The sequence below is a fragment of the Camelus bactrianus genome, chromosome 17 (genome assembly GCF_048773025.1).
Source record: "Camelus bactrianus isolate YW-2024 breed Bactrian camel chromosome 17, ASM4877302v1, whole genome shotgun sequence".
Classification (NCBI taxonomy): Eukaryota; Metazoa; Chordata; class Mammalia; order Artiodactyla; family Camelidae; genus Camelus; species Camelus bactrianus.
In genome coordinates, this window is record NC_133555.1 from 46,360,317 (window position 1) to 46,377,946 (window position 17,630).

General features: G+C 42.6%; 1 protein-coding gene across 2 annotated transcripts in view; it reads left to right on the top strand.

Moving 5' to 3' along the window:
* The first annotated feature begins 9,356 nt into the window (after positions 1–9,356).
* GADL1 (glutamate decarboxylase like 1) overlaps positions 9,357–17,630 on the top strand; it is a 134,119-nt gene continuing 125,845 nt past the window's right edge. Inside the window, exon 1 of one of the 2 annotated variants that reach the window (XM_074345359.1) lies at positions 9,357–9,839. In XM_074345359.1, coding sequence (XP_074201460.1) covers positions 9,803–9,839 — 37 coding nt within the window. In that variant the 5' untranslated portion in view covers positions 9,357–9,802. The remainder of the gene's footprint in view (positions 9,840–17,630) is intronic. The other variant, XM_074345358.1, reaches the window with a different exon arrangement.

The following is a 17,630-nucleotide window of genomic DNA, read 5'->3' on the forward strand; positions in this document are numbered from 1 at the left end:
CGTCTGCTACTGACATTTGGAAAGTTGACAAGCTATCGGCTAATATTTATATTTTAAACTAGGCTTTTGAGGGATTTTTTTTCCCTGGTGTTGGTGGCGGGGTAGGGGTGGGTGGGTCAGGAAAGGAATGTAATAAGTCATCCAAAAGATACGCTGGCATTTTCCGTGGAAGAATCACTGAACCTGACTCACAGGTTGAAAACTCATTGTGTTTTACTTTCTCCAAATAACTCATAATTAAGAAATCAATTTTAAAAACGCTTTATGAATATTTGGAGGAAATAAAGTATATTGACCATTTGATGCATGTTAGCCCCAGTGAGTTTACGGTAACCATCCCTATATCATATGGATGGTGGAAATTATAATTGTTCAAGTCACATCACCAGTAAGGCAAAAGGCAGCTTTCTCAGGACACAAATAGCAGAAGAGACAATGGTGCTGACTTAATAGTTATTTCTTATTTTTAAACAGAAAACAAACTTTAAAAAAATCCCATTGCTTTATTCTAATTTTCATGAGAGATTTCATCCCAAGAAGAATAAGATGTAACTCAAGTAACCAAGCAGGACCGTGTGGCGCCTTCTGGGGACAGACCCCACCCCGTATCCTCCGCTGTAGCTTCTCTCTGAAGGACTTAGATAATAGTATCTCATGCACATATCCTGAGTTTTTCAGAGGCTAAAAAAACACCCCAAAAGGGAAGAAATTAACTACTAGATGACCGTGAGCAAGTGGCTGCCAGACCTTCTGGCTGGGGTGGGAGGTTGGTAGAGTTGACCACCATGTTACTCGGCATCAACCAATCAGAGAACCGCGCACCAGCTGATCACGCACCCTGCGCCCCCCTCCCTTACCTGAAACCCTTGGAGGAGTTTGGGGTTTTCTTGGACGCCAGCTGCCCTGTCCTCCTTGCTCAGCCCTGCAGTAAACCTTCCTCTGCTCCAAACTCTGCCGTTTCAGTTTGTTTGACCTCACAGGGCATTGGGCAGCCTCAGGCACACGAACTTGCCTTTAGTAACAGCGTTGGTGAAGCCAGAGCAGGAGTCTGTGCGTGTGGCGGGTGGACTCCAGCAGGCGCCGCTCCTCCCCTGGGTCGCAGCAGCTGCCAGAGCTCACCTGGCTCCGCAAACTGGGAGGGAACCTCCCTGACAGGCGCTGGCCGCTGCACAGTACAAGGCTATTTGGAGTCCAGAACCTTCGGGAGCTGCAGCGTCGACGTTCGACATTCGGCGTTGCCTGAGAGGGTGAGTCGCTCCAGCTCACGCGCACGCACGTGCGCGGGCTGGGAATTCTCTTCTCTCGAGATTTGGGGCTCGTTCCTGCCCGGAAGTGACCCTGCTCTGGGTTCAGTGAGAGCAGTTCTGGATCCTTCTCTCTCAGGAGCTGGGCCCACCTGTTTGGAAGTGTAAGTGGAATTTTTAGACGACGTCTCCTCAGGTTTGCCGTCTGTGCGACCAGAGCTGCTTTGCGGCTTGTGTTTCTGTGGGCCTGGTTTTGGGGTGAGCCACGCGGCTTGCGCAGGAGGGAAAATCCCACCCGCTCCGTCAGGGCTGCCTCCCTCGTGGGGCCGGCGCCACGCTGGGCCCGTCCTCCTTCCTGAGCTGGGCTCATCTGGAGGCCTCCGTCTGGGCATGGGAGTGGAATTTGGGGGCTACACCTAGTTGAGCTTTGTTTGTGGGACCGTGTTTGTTGTTTGTACGTGTGTGTCAGAACTGGCACTGGCCGGTTAAGACGTCTCTGAGTAACAGGGTCACGTGTGAGGACACCAGGGTGTCCTTCCTTGTTGCGTTGGCCTCGCCCCCCCGGCAGAGCCTTGGTCGGGATTTTCCCTCCTCCAGCCTCCTCTCTGATGGGCGCTGGTTGGGGTTCTCCCCTTTTGGGCTGGCGGGGCCTTGGTTGGGAATCTCGCTGTGGGGGCTAGGGAACTGTGACCCTGAGAGACGGCTTTCAGTTGTTTGCTTGATATTTGGTAACATCAGCTGTGAATAATTGTGTGGCTGATCAGAGCTCTGTTCCATCTTATATATAGTCTTCCCAGAGTGTTATTTTGCAAAACTGGGAGATCTTCAGCTATGCTGCCTTAAATGAAAGAAAATGGTATTTTTACTGTAGCAAGATGTGAGCTCAGGGCTCCCTGAAATCTGGAGAACAGTGGCCCTAATGGCTCTGCTGTTGTATCAAAGTGGGCCTTTTGCAATTTGGCTTTTATCTTGGGTGGGTGTGGGTGTGGGTGTGTGTGTGAATGTGTGAATGTTTTGGTACCTGAGTCCAAATCCTGTTTTCTCTTCCTACTTTTGCTGAAAGTGAAGCGTGTGAGCAAATGATATATATATATATTATTGTCTGTTACTGTTATTTCTTTACACTGAAGTTGATATTTAGGAACTGGGGGGAAAAATCCTTGAAAATAGCCAGGATGCTTGGGTTTTGTATAAACCCTTAAAGGAGGAATTTCACTTCTCTCCCTGTGCCTTTGGGATGTAAGTGATCTGCCTGGGCTCTCAAGGAAAAAGTTGTTTGTTTTTTAAACCCAGGCAGAAAAACTGTGAGATCTCTGGTTCAGTCTGTCTTTATGTAAAAACAAAATGTGAAAGAGCTCTATTTAATTGACTTAAAAGTAAGCACTTGCAAATTAAATACTTCTAGGTGAAAAAAGCTAGACAACACATTTCAGTCTCATGTGATCTAGGAAATATTCAGCATTAAATTAATATCTGATATTAAATCTAGCTTAAGTTTGTTGGTATAATCAACCCAGACATGTCTTCTATTGTACCTGGGTTTCCTAAAGGTCAATAAGTTCATGTTGCTTCTGTTACAGAGTTTGTCTGCAGGGAAAGAAAATACAGTTAACTTGGTATGATGAAGTTCTTACAACTAAATTGAATGCAAATAACATAAGAGCTTTGGAGTAAACTCTTTGGAAATAATTCTGTTTCAGGAATGTCTACCTAAAATTGATCTCTCCAGATACTCGGTAATTTGAAATTTTAGAGTTGTGCTAACTTAAATTAAATGATGGAAGTTTGTTGACTAGCTAGGTCATTCCCAAACAAAATGAGATTCTGGAACATTATTTACTGAACATTGGCTTCCCTTTACAGAGAAACTAAAGGTGCTTAGGACTATTAGGCTATTATTAAATATGTTCAGTTGACACTGAGATATTCTCTATAAAAAGCACATTTTTAGAAATCACTACTGGTGTTTATGTTTGCCAGTCTGCAGAATGCTAATGTAAAAAGACAGTTCATAATTGCTTACTTCTTGGTTTTCAGTAGAAATTAAAATTTTTAAGAGCTGAGGATTCTAATTTAAGTATGTCATTAAAGCTACTAAAAATTATAAAGGAAACAGTTCAGTGTACAGTAGGAAAGAAGGTTATATGTTTTGAGTTAAATATATATATATATATATATATATATATATTGTCCTAAAGTTGGTTATTTCTAGATGAAAAAAAATGAGGGACAAACTAATATGAATACATAAAGTTGCGGAAAGATTGTAGAAGGGCAGCCCTGAGAAAAGGAGCTTTGTGCGTAGTGGGGCTGAGATCAGATGGCACTTCAGTAGGTAAGTGGATTTTGTTATTGTAAGTAGGCTGGTGCAGGACTAGACTTGGTTCCTCTCTGTTAAGAGAACAAGCTCACTTCCTTTTGATGACAGACGCTTCTGATAACAGATGGTGCAAAACTTTCTGATGTTGTTCACAAACTTCCTATCAAATCCTCATCAAAGTTCTTTTGGCTTCAGCTAACTTTGGGGTGCTTCAGAGGACCCCTGAGACATCTCAGAGAAAAATATTAAACTTAACTCCGATTTGTTGGCATGTTAAATTACATGGCATTGTCAAATGAGTGATACGTTTCCTCAGATTATTTGTTACAGATAAATGTTATTAATAGAGAGATTCTGAAAACTGTAAGGTTTCTGAAAGTTAGATCCGTCCTGGTATACTGCTGTCAGTCATAATTCTAGTTGTTCTGGTCATAATTCTAGTTCCAGTCTAGTTAGCCTGCATGTTGTATGCCACAGCGACTTGATTAAGCTTCTTTGTTGTAAATGTTTGTAACCAGATCTTTAACCTACGTTTTTAAGTCTTGTTATTCATAGACAGTTTAGCTGATGCTTTGCAAAACTGCTCCATCTTCAATAAGATTCACAAAAGGATTTTTTGAGAAGTACAGGTTTCTTTTAAATCATACTGCTGACCTAGGTAAGATATCTAAAAAGTGTAATGAAAAGCCTGATTTTGTAAAGCTGTTAGTAAAAAGGATTAATTACATAGAATTGAATAAACTGGTGAATATGGTTGTAATTTTTTTGTTTTGTGTGAAATATTACTGGGTCTTAAGCTGTGTTTTTTAAATTGAACTGTTCACCAAATGTCTCCCTATCAACATTGAAAGTTATTCTTTTGCTTCAAACGACACTGTTGCCCACAACGTTTGGGATAGAAAGAGAATTCTCTAATGGAGTTGTCACAGAGTATAACCATTATGACGGATAACAATGCTGGCTCTATAACAAGTCTGTTGCTAGAAACACTTGTACAGTGCTTGTCTAACGACTGGGTATAAGTGGTAAAATGTATGGCATGTAAGTTGTTTCCCCATTGACATACCTCTGAGCCTGTTCATGATATATCTGGTTAGTTTTTCCTCCACCTGGATAACTAGGCAACTATAAAGGAGGCCCAGCACCGAGGGACGTGATCTGGCCCTGGGGCAGGAGCCATCACCCAGCATGGAGGGACGGATATTCTGATCATCAATGCTTTCTACTGAAAGATTTGCAATCAAAAGGGGGAAATGGTGGAACCATTTGCACATATTGAAGTATGGGGAAGTTATGCTGGCTTACACATAGTTTAACTTAAACTTTACTGATCTAAGTGGCCTGTTTGATGGCCTTTTGGACATGCATTGTACAACTGCTTTGGCCTTGAGGAGGGGGACACATTTGAAAGTCAGACTGGAATAGCTATGATTCAGACCTCCACGGAAAAACTAGGTGGCCACTGGGGGCACAATTTCAGACACGTTCTTGTATTGTTGAGAACTGGAATTTTCTGAGCTGTGTCCTACTGGGGAGAAGCACCTCACACTTCTAACTCTCTCCTTATCTGGAACAGCAGACTTTTTGTATTAATAGCCCAGCTTTGCCATCTCTCCTTCCACAAACCCTTGGCCCCCTCCTCTGCCCACTGCATTCTGGTCTGGCTGCCACCACCCCCTTGATGTGGGTCTGACTGAGGTCTCTGACGGCTTCTCCATCGCTGTGTCCCTTCTGGCATGGCCTCTGCAGAGCCCGCCAGAGACTTCCTTCTCTCTGGCTTCTGTTGCTCTGGGCTGTACTTGCCCCTTCTCCCACTCTCTTTTCTTGCTCCTGTTGCTGGATCCTCTCCTCCATTTGCTCCTGAGGTTCTGTCCTGGACTTTCTTTTCTCCTCCTGCTGACAGTGCCAGCCTTGGTCATGTCTTCATCCACCATTTATGAAGTCTCTGTCTTAGTATCTCCTCCTCATTCTCTTGCCCTTTGCAACTCTAGGGCCCTGTTGTTAAGCATTGTTTAGATCAGTCTATTTGAAGTCCCACCGCTGTTTGAAACTAATCCCAGACAATTCATTATGGATGCATCCTCCTCAAACACGACTGTAGCTCTTTATTATTATTTTTTTCAACTCTCTGCCAATAGTTTCATCATCTCCCCAACCTCCCAAGTCAGAAAGCTGAGTCACCGTCAGCTCTCTCAACCCCACATTTAATGCAAGTCTGGAACTTTCTAGAAAATGCCTCCTGACTGAGTTATTCCTTAGTTCAGGTTTACAGATAGCCTCAGAATGACTCCGTCTCCAGTTCTCCTTGGCTGGTCTGTCTTTAATGCATCACCAAAGTTGCCAATACAGCCCATTGAACTGACGTGCAACCTGCAAGCTCAAGTCTGAACACCTGGACTTGCAGACACTACTTCACCCCAACCCCACTTCTCAGATCCCCACCCCACTGCTCCCTGCCCCCCACCCCCACCAGTGCTCGCCACCCTAAACTGCTGCTCATTTCAGAAACATGCAGGCCTCTTGATTTGCAGAAGCCGCTTCCTCTCACTAATGACTTCTTTTCTGACCTAGACTCCCTACTGCTCTGCCGAACGTGCACACACTTTTAGACCAGTCCTGTTGTCTGTTTGTTTGGAGATCTTGTTGGTTCCCTGACACAGCTACTTTCTCTCTCACTGTCTGTCTCAGACTCTGTCTCTCTCCGTCTCTTGTTCTCTGTCTCACTCTGCCTCTTTAAATTTACTTGGTGCCAGGCACTGTGTCAAATGTTTTTCTGACTGTGGCACAGATTGCTGGCTGCCTACCCAATATCCATCCTCTCCCTTTCCCTGGATAATAGAATTTATCAAATGCCCAGGTTAACACATACATACAACGCACACAGAGGCATTTCCCTGTTTCTCTTACAGGGGGAGCATATATTGAATTTTACATGGAATTTGTTGGATAAGGCTTCCAATAAAGTTATTTTAAGGGACCTGACTCAGCTGCCAGGTGTTACTTTTGCCCTTTCCTCCTTCCTTCTCCTTGTTTGGACATGAGTCCGTCTGGAGTTCTGGGAGCCATTTTGGGACCATGAGGAAGTTCTGAGGCTGATGCTTGGATTAAGGTTGCTGGAGCAGAAAATGAGAAGGCTTCTAGGTCCTTGATGAAAACATGGAGCCACAATTCCAACTATAAGCCATCTAACTCCACTACGTTCCTGTTCCGTGAGAAAAGATAATTTATTTAAATCACTGCTAGTTGGGTCTCTCCTACTAGCTACTGAAAAAACTGCTTTAGCAGTGTGTCAATTATCATGCAAAAATCCTATAGGGTTTTTATATTATTAATCCCATTTTACAAAATGGAGCCTTAGGCAACTATTTAACTTGCCCAAATTACTCATTCATTGGATAGTCTTGGATTGATGCAGTGTTGAATCATCATTGACCCAGGATCTGACAGCTCAGCATCTGAATGTAGTGTTTGTCTGGCAATGGAGACTGAATTCCTAATCATTTTATTTTTCTGCCTCTGCACTGAGCATGCTGCCCAAACTTTAGACCAGCACAACTGTGGGCCTCCTTGGGCAGGCGTGACTGCTGGCAATCTTCTCATCTGAATAGATCCCTGGGATCTTCTCTCTCACATCCTGTCCAGCAAAAGAACGTTTTTCAGCTTTGAGTACATTGGTCCAATGGCCAACCAATTCTGTGTCTCGAGATTCTTCCTTCTTCTTGCTCTGAATGTAAATTCCTAAGTCCTTAGAGTATTCCTGGGGGATCTGTTGATGAGATGAAATCAGCTTCCAGCAAGGTGTGGGTAACAGAGTAGGTGCTTAACAAATGATACACGGATTTATGAATGAATGAATGCTACTCTCACGGCAGTCTTGCCTGGGACACCAATTTCCAGGTTCTTTCTTGAGAACCATTTTTGTGTCCTGCCTTGTTGTGAAAAGTCAAACTTCCTTTGCAAAGGTGGAGTCCAGTTTCCTGTTACACCAGCTGACTTCTGTGTACACTTGAAGGACCTGTTTTTCTGAAAGGTTTTGGTGAGAAGCTCTTACTACAGACTGTGGAAAGTGTCTTTGCTAATTGATGCAACCCAGTGTAGGTTTTGTAACTACAGAGAGCTGCCTTCCCATCATGGAGCTGAAATGCTTCCCCTCTGTGTTTCTAGGCCAGTAACTTAAGCTGAGCCTCTGTCTTTCCATCTCTAAAAAGGGATAATAATAATTCCCATTCTTATGAGGATGATGGGAGGGACTGTATGAAAAGTGTTAAGCAGACTGCCTAGTTCCTAGCACATGTGTACAGATAAAAGCAACTCTCAGTGGTGAAAACGGTCACTACTGGTTGGAAACATTTCTTAAGCCCCTCCGCCATGTCTCCTCAATGCCCTGTATCTTTCATAGAACATAAAATAGATAAAATAAGTTAGCTGGTTCTCAGCCTGTCTCTCTCGACTACAGTAAGCACTCTGAGGGCAGGATTTTTCTTTAAATCCCTAGTAACTGGCACAGAGGAAGTACCCAGTAATTGAGGAAAGAAAGCAAGAAGGAATCTAACCTGTGCCTTTGTTAGAGGAATAACTATGAGAGTGGAGCTAAGCCAGGAAGAGGTGAGCACATGGCACAGTCTCTGGTTTTCAGTCTAAGAGATTGTGAATGGCAGGCGTACTCCTGGTTGGGGGGTGGGGGTGGGGTGAGTGGGGACAGGTCTGTGAGTTGACATTCTGCCATCCATCATGGCCCGGGTCGGTCCTGGTTTGCCCCACACAGAGAGATACACAGTTTAGCAGCAGCTGACCCCAGTCACTGTTCTGAGCTGGAGCAGAGAGGGTCCACTTATTAGAAAGCTAAAAAAATTAAATGAAAAACTTACCAGACTGTATATTCTTTTCAATAGTTTTTAATAGAGTCACCCAAGGTTAACTCCTGAAGTTCGTATTTATGCTTCCATCAGTAGATCTCAGTCCTTTGTCTGGTGAAACTGCACACAAAAGAGTAAATGGAGGGAGAGGGTCTCAGAAACTTCATAACATTTGTCTGTAGGGTCTTCACTTTAATATTTTTAGTATTAGTTGTAGGTTTAGGAATCATCAATTCTTATTCAAGAGAAACAGTCTGCACTGTCTTCACTGATACAGACTTTAATTATGCTCGCCAGAGGAAATAATTCATACCAGGAGGCTCTGTGCAGAAGTAAACCTGATTTTTTTTTTTTTAGCCCCTTGAAGGGCCTGGATTACAAATGCAGCTCCATAATGTAGGTGTCATAAATGTGCTTTGAAATGGTGTTAACCGATTGCTCCTATCCTATCATCAGCCTAAGTCAAATGCTCCTAAGGGAATTTAACTTTAAACATAAAACTTATTGGAGGGATGACAAAAAAGCAGCCCTCTCTGATTAAATTTAAATTTACAATAGGAACATGGCTGAAACCCAGCTTCCAGAAGCTTGCTGGAAAAATTACAGCGTTGGGGAAATGTTAATCTAAAGACCATCGAATAGTGCGCCCTTCTAATTCACCGCCTCTTTCTGCTCTCCACCACCGGACCACGAGGTGCCTACCGCCTTGACCGGCTCCATAGTTGGAATTTCGCAGAGGCAAAAGGGTGAAATCGGATCGGGGACCAGGCATTCGCTTGTGGAACTCTTAAATGTCAAGGCAGTACTGAATGAATGGGGAGCGGATCCTGTTTCCCGCGGCTGCCCTAAAATAGGTTCCCTGCGCGGGTGGCCTGCTGGAGGCATCATATTTAGCTTAGGGCTTCTCTGGCCAGATCGGACCCTGCGAGGTGGTTACTCCAAAAAGGTTGGACGCTGGAAAGGTCACAGGTCAAGTCTCACTCGCCTGCCTCGTCCAGTCTCTACCCCGGGGGACTGCCGGGGGAGGGGGGATTCTCCCCGCCCGTTCCTTCCCTGGCAGATGCCCCGCGCTCCCGCACACCGTCCCCCAGCCCTTCCCAGCTTGGGCAGAGGGACCCTGGCCCCGGGTCAAGTGGGCGGCAGGCCGCCAGCAGCTCGCCAAGTATTAATAGAGAGGCGCCGGCCGCGGGAGGCTGGCGCCGGGGCCTCCAGAGGCGAGCGAAGGCAGCGCGAGCGCGTCCCCGTCCATCCCCGCGCGGTGGCGAGCGCCGAGCGGCTGCCGTGCGCACCTGCGGGTCCCCAAGGGGGGCGCTCCCTCGGCAACTGCAACCGCGGCCTGGACTGTGGGATCCGCGCCCGGGCCGCCCGGAGCCGGAGCAGCGATGAGCCGCGACCCGGACCGCGAGCGCCCGCTGGACGGTAACGACTCGCGGGCGCCGCGGCCTCTTAGCCTTTAACCCGCCCCACGCGGGGTTTAAAGACCGCCCGGTGCCGGTGGATCTGGGGGACCAGGAGGAGGGTTGTTTATTTTCCTGCAAGGTGGCTGGTGTGGGTAGGAAGCCCCGCTTTTCCTGGATTTCTGCACCCTTTTTTGCTCCTTTTCGGGTTATTTTGAGGATTAAAGAAGTCAACTTGGATAGAGCGCGGGTAGCCGCGCTCGGAACGCAGTGAGCTCTGGGTGGGCTTGTCAGTCAGACGCGTGACGGGTTTCAGTGCCCGGCACGCTGCCGCTGGTTCCCCAGGACATAGTAGGAGTCCCTTCCCTTTAAGAAAGATGATTTTTACTTCTGCTTTGAGACTGCCCAGCATCAGCCCCCCTCGCCCCCCTCGCCCCCAACCCCGCTCCTCCACAAACAGGCATTAGAAGAGACTACCTGATCTTACAGAGTGAGTGATGCCCTGATGTACTTCGGATTGGAACTTGGGGGTGAGGGACCCAGGATGCTAGTTGTTTAAAAAAGGCACCCCGCAGCAGAATTCTCCAAACTGCCTCCGGAACTCTGGTGTCATTTAGCTCTGCTGTGAAATAATGGTTACACGATTCTGCGAGGGAAGCGTTTAAGATTGCTCGAACTTGTGTTGAAATACTCTGAACCTTTTTTTCCCCATCAGAATTCACCTATTTGCATGTTCGCTGAAGATTTCAAACTAGACCCCTTCCCTGCCTCCGGTTACCCGCTGGTTATGAAGCCCTGCTCTAAAAGGTCTTTATTGTTGCTATCCAGACATTCACTAACTAGTTAGTTGTTGACCTTTTAGGAGGAGTGCTCCTCCTGGAATAACTCCTGTTCGCAGCAATAACCCTTTTGGAATGTACTGAACACGACTTAATGAAGCTGCTGTTAAGTTGAAACTCTCTAGGGGCTGCAACTCAACAGGTGAGCCAGGTGTACTGGCCAGGGTTCCCTGTGGATCAGCGATTTTCAGGGTGGGGCGTTTTGCACATTAGTTGGCAAGGCAAGAGTCACTGTGCTCCAAGAAACATTTCATTCCTTCCTTCCACAATCCCAAGGAAAGACATCATTATCCTGGATCCCCTTTTGAAAACGTTTATTTTTTTTTAAGTTGTATATTTGTTGTTTTCAGTAAAACAATAACATAAAAAACTGGCATTTTGTGGAACGTTTTGTAAAACTGTTACTTTTGTGTTTCTATGGGCAGCACACTGTAATTTTAAGACAAATAGTTATTTGAGGACTGATCGATTCATTAGACTATTGATTTTTTAAAATTCCTAATAATATGGCAGGCAAGACAGAGGGCAAGAACAGGCAGGATAATTGCATCTGACTACCTTAGCTCTGCACTCTTGGTTTTGTTTTATTTTTAATCATAATTCCTGTTTTAAAGCCACAAACCCTTTAGAACTCTGCTAGAAACTTAAAAAAAAAGTATCCAGTCTTCCTAAGTTAAGCATATGTCCTTGTCACCAGGTATGTCTGTGGCTTGTGATGACTTCAACAGGTGCTTGTATATGAATAGGGAAGTGCCAAGTTTAACCTGAAGTCTGAATTTTGGAGGATACCAAAAGGTTCAGGCTGCTGTCAGTCTGGGTATGCCTGAGCAGGTGACAAGGCGACAACATGTCTAATAACATCTAATTGTGCCAAATGTTTGCTATGACATCTTAAAAGAGTACAGGGTACGTATCTGTCAGACTCAGTAAATTTCCAAGTATGTATAACAAGACTGCAGGAGGTGGCATCTGATGAGTATATTAAATGACGCTCCTGTGTTTAAAAAAAAAAACGCTTGAGTATCTGTTACAGAATATACGTTATGGAAGAACACCATAGGGAAGCCTGTTGCTGATAAAGAATTCTTTTTTTAATTCCATTTTTGTTTTGTCGTTTTTTTTTTTTTGGGGGGGGTGGGGGATAATTCAGCTTATTTATTTATCTCACAGAAGTACTGGGGGTTGAACCCAGGACCTCCTGCACGCTAAGCACGTGCTCTACCACTGAGCTCTACCCTCCCCTCTAAAGAATTCTTATTCCACTCTTCATGCTTTGATCCAGTTTGTAATCTGGCCGAAGTCCACCCAAGAGATATTTAGGCAATTAATTCTATCAGACTCAAATTTTAGTTCCATTAGAAAGAAAGAATTCTTTGGACTCACATAACATTTTCCCCTATGGTTTGAAATAATAACAAAACCTTCCCCATAATTCAGCTTGCAAAGTCATTGTTTTTATTTTATTCAGCTTTGATTCTTGTTGAAACCTTTAAAAATGGAAAAAAAAAAACAAGTTTTACTGGTAAGGAACAGAAACTTTTTTTCTGTGGAAAAGCTGACTTTCATATACTGTTGTAAGTCTGGCATGTTGTAATAAAATTGAAACCATGACATTCAGGAACAGCGTTCCGGTGTAATTTTTTTTGGCCTCCTCTATATCTCTCTGTTTTCTTCCCCTCTCTAAACTTTTCACTTTTTATTTACTCCTTCCTATCATCATTTAAATGAACCCCATGGCAGGTAAAATCTATCACCAGTGGCTGATCCTTCATTTAGGATAGCAAGGGCTTACATTTATTGGACACTAACCTGCACTGCTGAGCTGTAAGCACTATTTTCTCTACCCCTCACTAGCAAGTCAATGGGAGGAGAGCTATTATGGTCTGCTTTTTTTTTTCTTTCTTTCTTTCTTTTTTTCTTTTTTTTTTTTTTGAGAAAACTGAGGCTCTGAATGAGTGGCTGTCAGCTCTGAGTGTTCAGTCCAGGTGTCTAACCCCAGAGTCCACGCCCCTAGCACCTAACCCGGGGCCTGTGCTGCCAGCTGGGCTGTGATGTTGAACACCCACAGGTGGCATACGGCAGCATCCTTTGCCCGCCCATTCAGGGACCACAGGAAGAACGCTGGAGAGGCTCCTGGAAAGTGGCTCTAAGCTCACTGCAGTGACAGCAGCATCCTTCCCTCTTCCTATGGATGGGAAAGTTGGGAGGAAGGACTATTGATATTCAAAGGGCTGAAAGTGGCAGCTCCCCCTGCCTCTCTGGCCAGGGTACTGACGGGTGCTTTGCCCCTGGGGCAGGAATCCTCTGGGCACTAGGAAGGAAGGGCAGCTTGGCCTTTCTGAGGGAGAGGGCAATACCCCATGGGACACTCTCGATCGGCCCTTCTCCGAGCAGGTTTACCAGGGCTCCGATCTTTCTCAGGCTACAGCAGATAGGTCCACATTAGAAGGCAGTGCCCAGGGAGCAGGTAGGCCCTCAGCAGACGAGAGCTGTTCTCTCCAGGTAACTGTGGGAACAGAGGAAGGAGAAGAACACATATTGTATACTCTGGCTGTCAGCCTGCTCTGACGTGTATCTCTGGATACGTGATTGAAACTCTGTGAGCCGGTTTCTTCATCTGTAAAGTAGGGTTAGAAACATCCACTGTTCATAGTCAGACTCACAGACTTACAAAACAAAGTTATGGTTACCAGGGGGGAAAGAAGATAGAAAGGCATAAAGTAGGAGTTTGGAATTTGCAGATACTAGCTACTATATATAAAAGAGATAAACAACAAGATCTACTGTATAGCATGGGGAACAATGTTCAATATCTTGTAATAATCCATAATGAAAAGGAATATGAAAAGGAATAGATGTATATATACTTATAAATGAATCACTATGATGTACACCAGAAATTAACAACAATGTAAACCAACTATACTTCAAGAAAATAAATAGATAAAATACAACCAGTAATAAGAAATATACAGTGTCCAGCAGGTAGCAGGCTCCCCATAAACAAACTTATTATGTCCAGAAAATAGGATGTAGGGGTTAGTGGGGTAATTGGAACGTGTCAGCACTATGCAACTCTCCAGACAGATAGGGTTAGGGTAATATCCATTCAACAGCATGGCGACTGGGCACTGGCTACCTGCTGATGCAGGCAGCCTATCAGATGTGTCAACAGACACACAGCTGTGTGTGTACTTTGGTTGCTACTACTGTGTCTTGGCAACTTTGGCTTTCATTTTGGGGAAAGACTGAAGAGAAGTTAATTTATAAATTAAAAGAGAAAAAGGAGTTAGGAGTTTAGGTGACTTGCGGGGAAGTGATTTTCAGAAAGCAGTTTGGTCCATGCCACTATGGAGTTACCCTCACCATCGACTCTCAAGACTTTATTCTTGCTCACTGATTTTTCTAATGTGAGTACTTTGGTAAACCCTGTATTGTCTGTACTGTAACACTTTTTAGAGTGTTTTTTGTAATTGTTTGTTTATATCTCTTTTTCTTGCATAAAATCCATGAGGGCTGGCATCATATGTTTCTATTTGTTGGATCCCAGCACCTAGCTAAGTGTCTGCAGAGTAGGCACATAGATTCAACATATGTTTGTTGGATAAACAAATAAATGCATGAATGAACAGGAGAGTGATGGGAGGTAACAAGGCATGATTCCTGAAATCCTTTAGTCCTTGTTGCTTTTGCATTTAATTCTTGGATTCATATTCCCTTTTTCCTCCTCCAAGTTGTTTATAACAGTAAAAATTTGTACGTGTTTACATGCCAAACAGTAGGGTGTTATTTAAAACATGTAAATGCCCTTTCATTGGATGGCTTAAATTATGGTAAGCTGTAAAATGCGATGTGAAGGCATGCTGTTTTTGGAAAATGTTTAAGTGTTGCAAGAGGATTTAGATGGAGGGATAACAAAGGATTAATAGGTGTTGCCTCTGGATGGATGGGATCATGGATATTAAAAAAAATTTTTTCCCACTCGTTCATGTTTCTGATCCTTATGTAGTGAACTTGCTTTCTCTTATAAGGAGGAAACACAATATAAGAAATATGTATTATAAAACATTATCAAAAATCACTTACACTTCACTACCTAATCCCTTGTCACTGGACACTTCAATTGTCTTCTCAACTAATTTTCCAAATTTGCCTTTCCAACTTGTTTTGAACATTTAAATAAGTTCCAGAATCTCCGGGTTACAACATACCATAATTGACTTAAAGGAGATGAGCAATTGAAAAAGAAACTCAAAGTAAGGAAAAAAAAGTAACTCAGTGCCAATGACAAAGATATTAATGTCGCCATGTTAAATACATTGTTTTGGGGGAAATCATAGTCAAGCTAACTTCTGGTCTCCCCTCTGCCCTGGGCTCTCCCTCCTTTGTTGTGTAATGATGTTATGCCAGTTCATGAACACCTGATTAGTAAGTGTTCCCTGTGTTTTGTGTCTGTACTTGAGTTGCTTTCATGGTGATCATTGCTGAGTATCCTTCCCCTGCTGGCAGGGTTAGTTAGTTCCAGAAACAAGAACTTTGTGAAGCAGGGTGATATCTTCCCCTTTTTTTCTTTTTTAAAGTTACCATTCTTTGGGAATAGAGCTGTGAATGAGTAACATTTCACCTTAAGTATTTTTTTTTCTTTTTTCTAATCAAGGGATAGTTGATGTACAATATTATATGTTTCAGGTGTACAACATAGTGATTCATAATTTTTTAAGTTTATAGTCCATTTACAGTTATTATAAAAGACTGACTATTCTCCCTGTGTTGTACAATACATCCTTGTAGCTCATTTTATACATAATAGTTTGTACCTCTTAATGCTCTACCTCTGTATTGCCCCTCTCCTCACCCCTCTCCCCAATGGTAATGAATAGTTTGTTCTCTGTAACTGTGAATCTGTTTCTTTTTTTGTTATATTCATTAGTTTGTTTTATTTTTTAGATTCCACATATAAATGATATCATTTAGAATTTGTCTTTCTCTGTCTGACTTATTTCACTGAGCATAATACCCTCAACGTCTGTAAGTATTGTTGTACATGGCAAAATTTCATCCCTTTTTATGGCTGAATAGTAGTCCATTGTGTGTATATGTATATGTGTGTGTATGTATATATATATATCACATACTCTTAATCTATTTATTTGTTGATGGCCACTTAGTTTGCTTCCATATCTTGGCAATTGTGAACAATGCTGCTACAAATGTTGAAGTGCATGTTATCTTTTCTAATTAGCATTTTTGTTTTTTGCTGGATATATAGCCAGGAGTAGAATTGCTTGGTCATATGGTAGTTCTATTTTTCTGTAGTTTTCTGAGAAACCTCCATACCATTTTCCACAGAGGCTGCACCAATTTACATTCCTACCAACAGTGTATGAGGGTTCCTTTTCTCCCACATTCTTGCTAACGTTTGTTATTTGTGTTCTTTTTGGTGATAGCCATTCTGTGTGTGTGAGGTGACATCATTGTAGTTTTAATTTTCATTTCTCTGATGATTAGCTATATTGAGCATATTTTCATGTGCCTTTTGGCCATCTGTATACCTTCTTTGGAAAAATGTCTATTCAGGTTTTCTGCCCAAGTTTTTATTGGGTTGTTTTTTTTTCCTGATGTTGAGTTGTATGAGCTGTTTGTATATTTTGAATTTTAACCCCTTACCAGTCATATCATTTGCAAATATTTTATCCGATTCAGTAGCTTATCTTTTCATTTTTTTGATGGTTTCCTTTGCTGTGCAAAAGTTCTTAAGTTTAATTAGATCCCATTTATTCATTTTTGCTTTTATTTCCTTTGCTTTAGGAGACAGGACCCCTCCCCCCCATTGCTGCAATTTATGTTAAAGAGTGTTCCTCCCATGTTTTCTTCTAGGAGTCTTATGGTTTCCAGTCTTACATTTAAGTCTTTAAGAGCCATTTTGAGTTTATTTTTGTGTATGGAGTGAGGGAGTGTTCTAACTTCATTGATTTGCGTGCTGCTGTCCAGTTTTCCCAGTGGTTTCCAGCACCACTTATTGAAGAGACTGTCTTTTCTCCATTGTATATTTTTGCATTCTTTGTCATAGATTAACTGACTATATGTATGAAGGCTTATTTCTGGGCTCTCTACACTGTTCCACTGATCTGTGTGTCTGTTTTTGTGTCAGTCCACACTGTTTTGATTACTGTAGCTTTGTAGTTCAGTCTGAAGTCAGAGAGCGTGATTTCCCCAGGTGTGTTCTTCTTTTCTAAGATTGTATTGGCTATTTGAGGTCTTCTGTTTTTTCATACAAATTTTTAAAATTACTTGTTCTAGTTCTGTGAAACATGCTGTTTTGCATTTTTAATAACATCATTTATAATGTTTATAAATGTATAAATAATAGTTTATAATTTAACCAACCAAATATGCATTCCTAGACCTAACAATTATGTCTTACCCATTTGAAAAATTGTGATATATCTTTTAATTTACAGATTTACCCTCCTGTCCTTTTCTAGTCATATGATTAATTTTTGAAGATTCTGGGCCATTTGGTTTATAGAATTCTCCACAATTTGAATTTTGCTGCTTTTGTGCTCGTGGGTCAACATTTCCCTTGAAGAATGCTTTCTTTTGAAGTCCAGTGTATGCCACCCTAGCCCTCCCTTTCTCAGTCCTCTTAGCTAAGTTACATTTCCTAATCTGACCTTAAAATTCTAGAAACAACCATAAAGTCATTTTATCTATTAGCCTTTTTATTATTAGGCAATAAAACGTTTTGTTAAGCCTCTCCTATTTAGCTCCTCAATTCTTTCATTAACATCATTAAGCATTATAATGAGTTGGTTGAAAATTGATGCTCTCACTAATTATTTGAAATACTAGTAATTTGAGGGCATCATGGGGCAGCTTTATAAAAATTTATATTTTAAGCCCTCTTTTGACCTATATTCAAAAATTTTCATACTTTCTACTGTTTTTTGATTGCTTAATTTTCAGGCAATTAT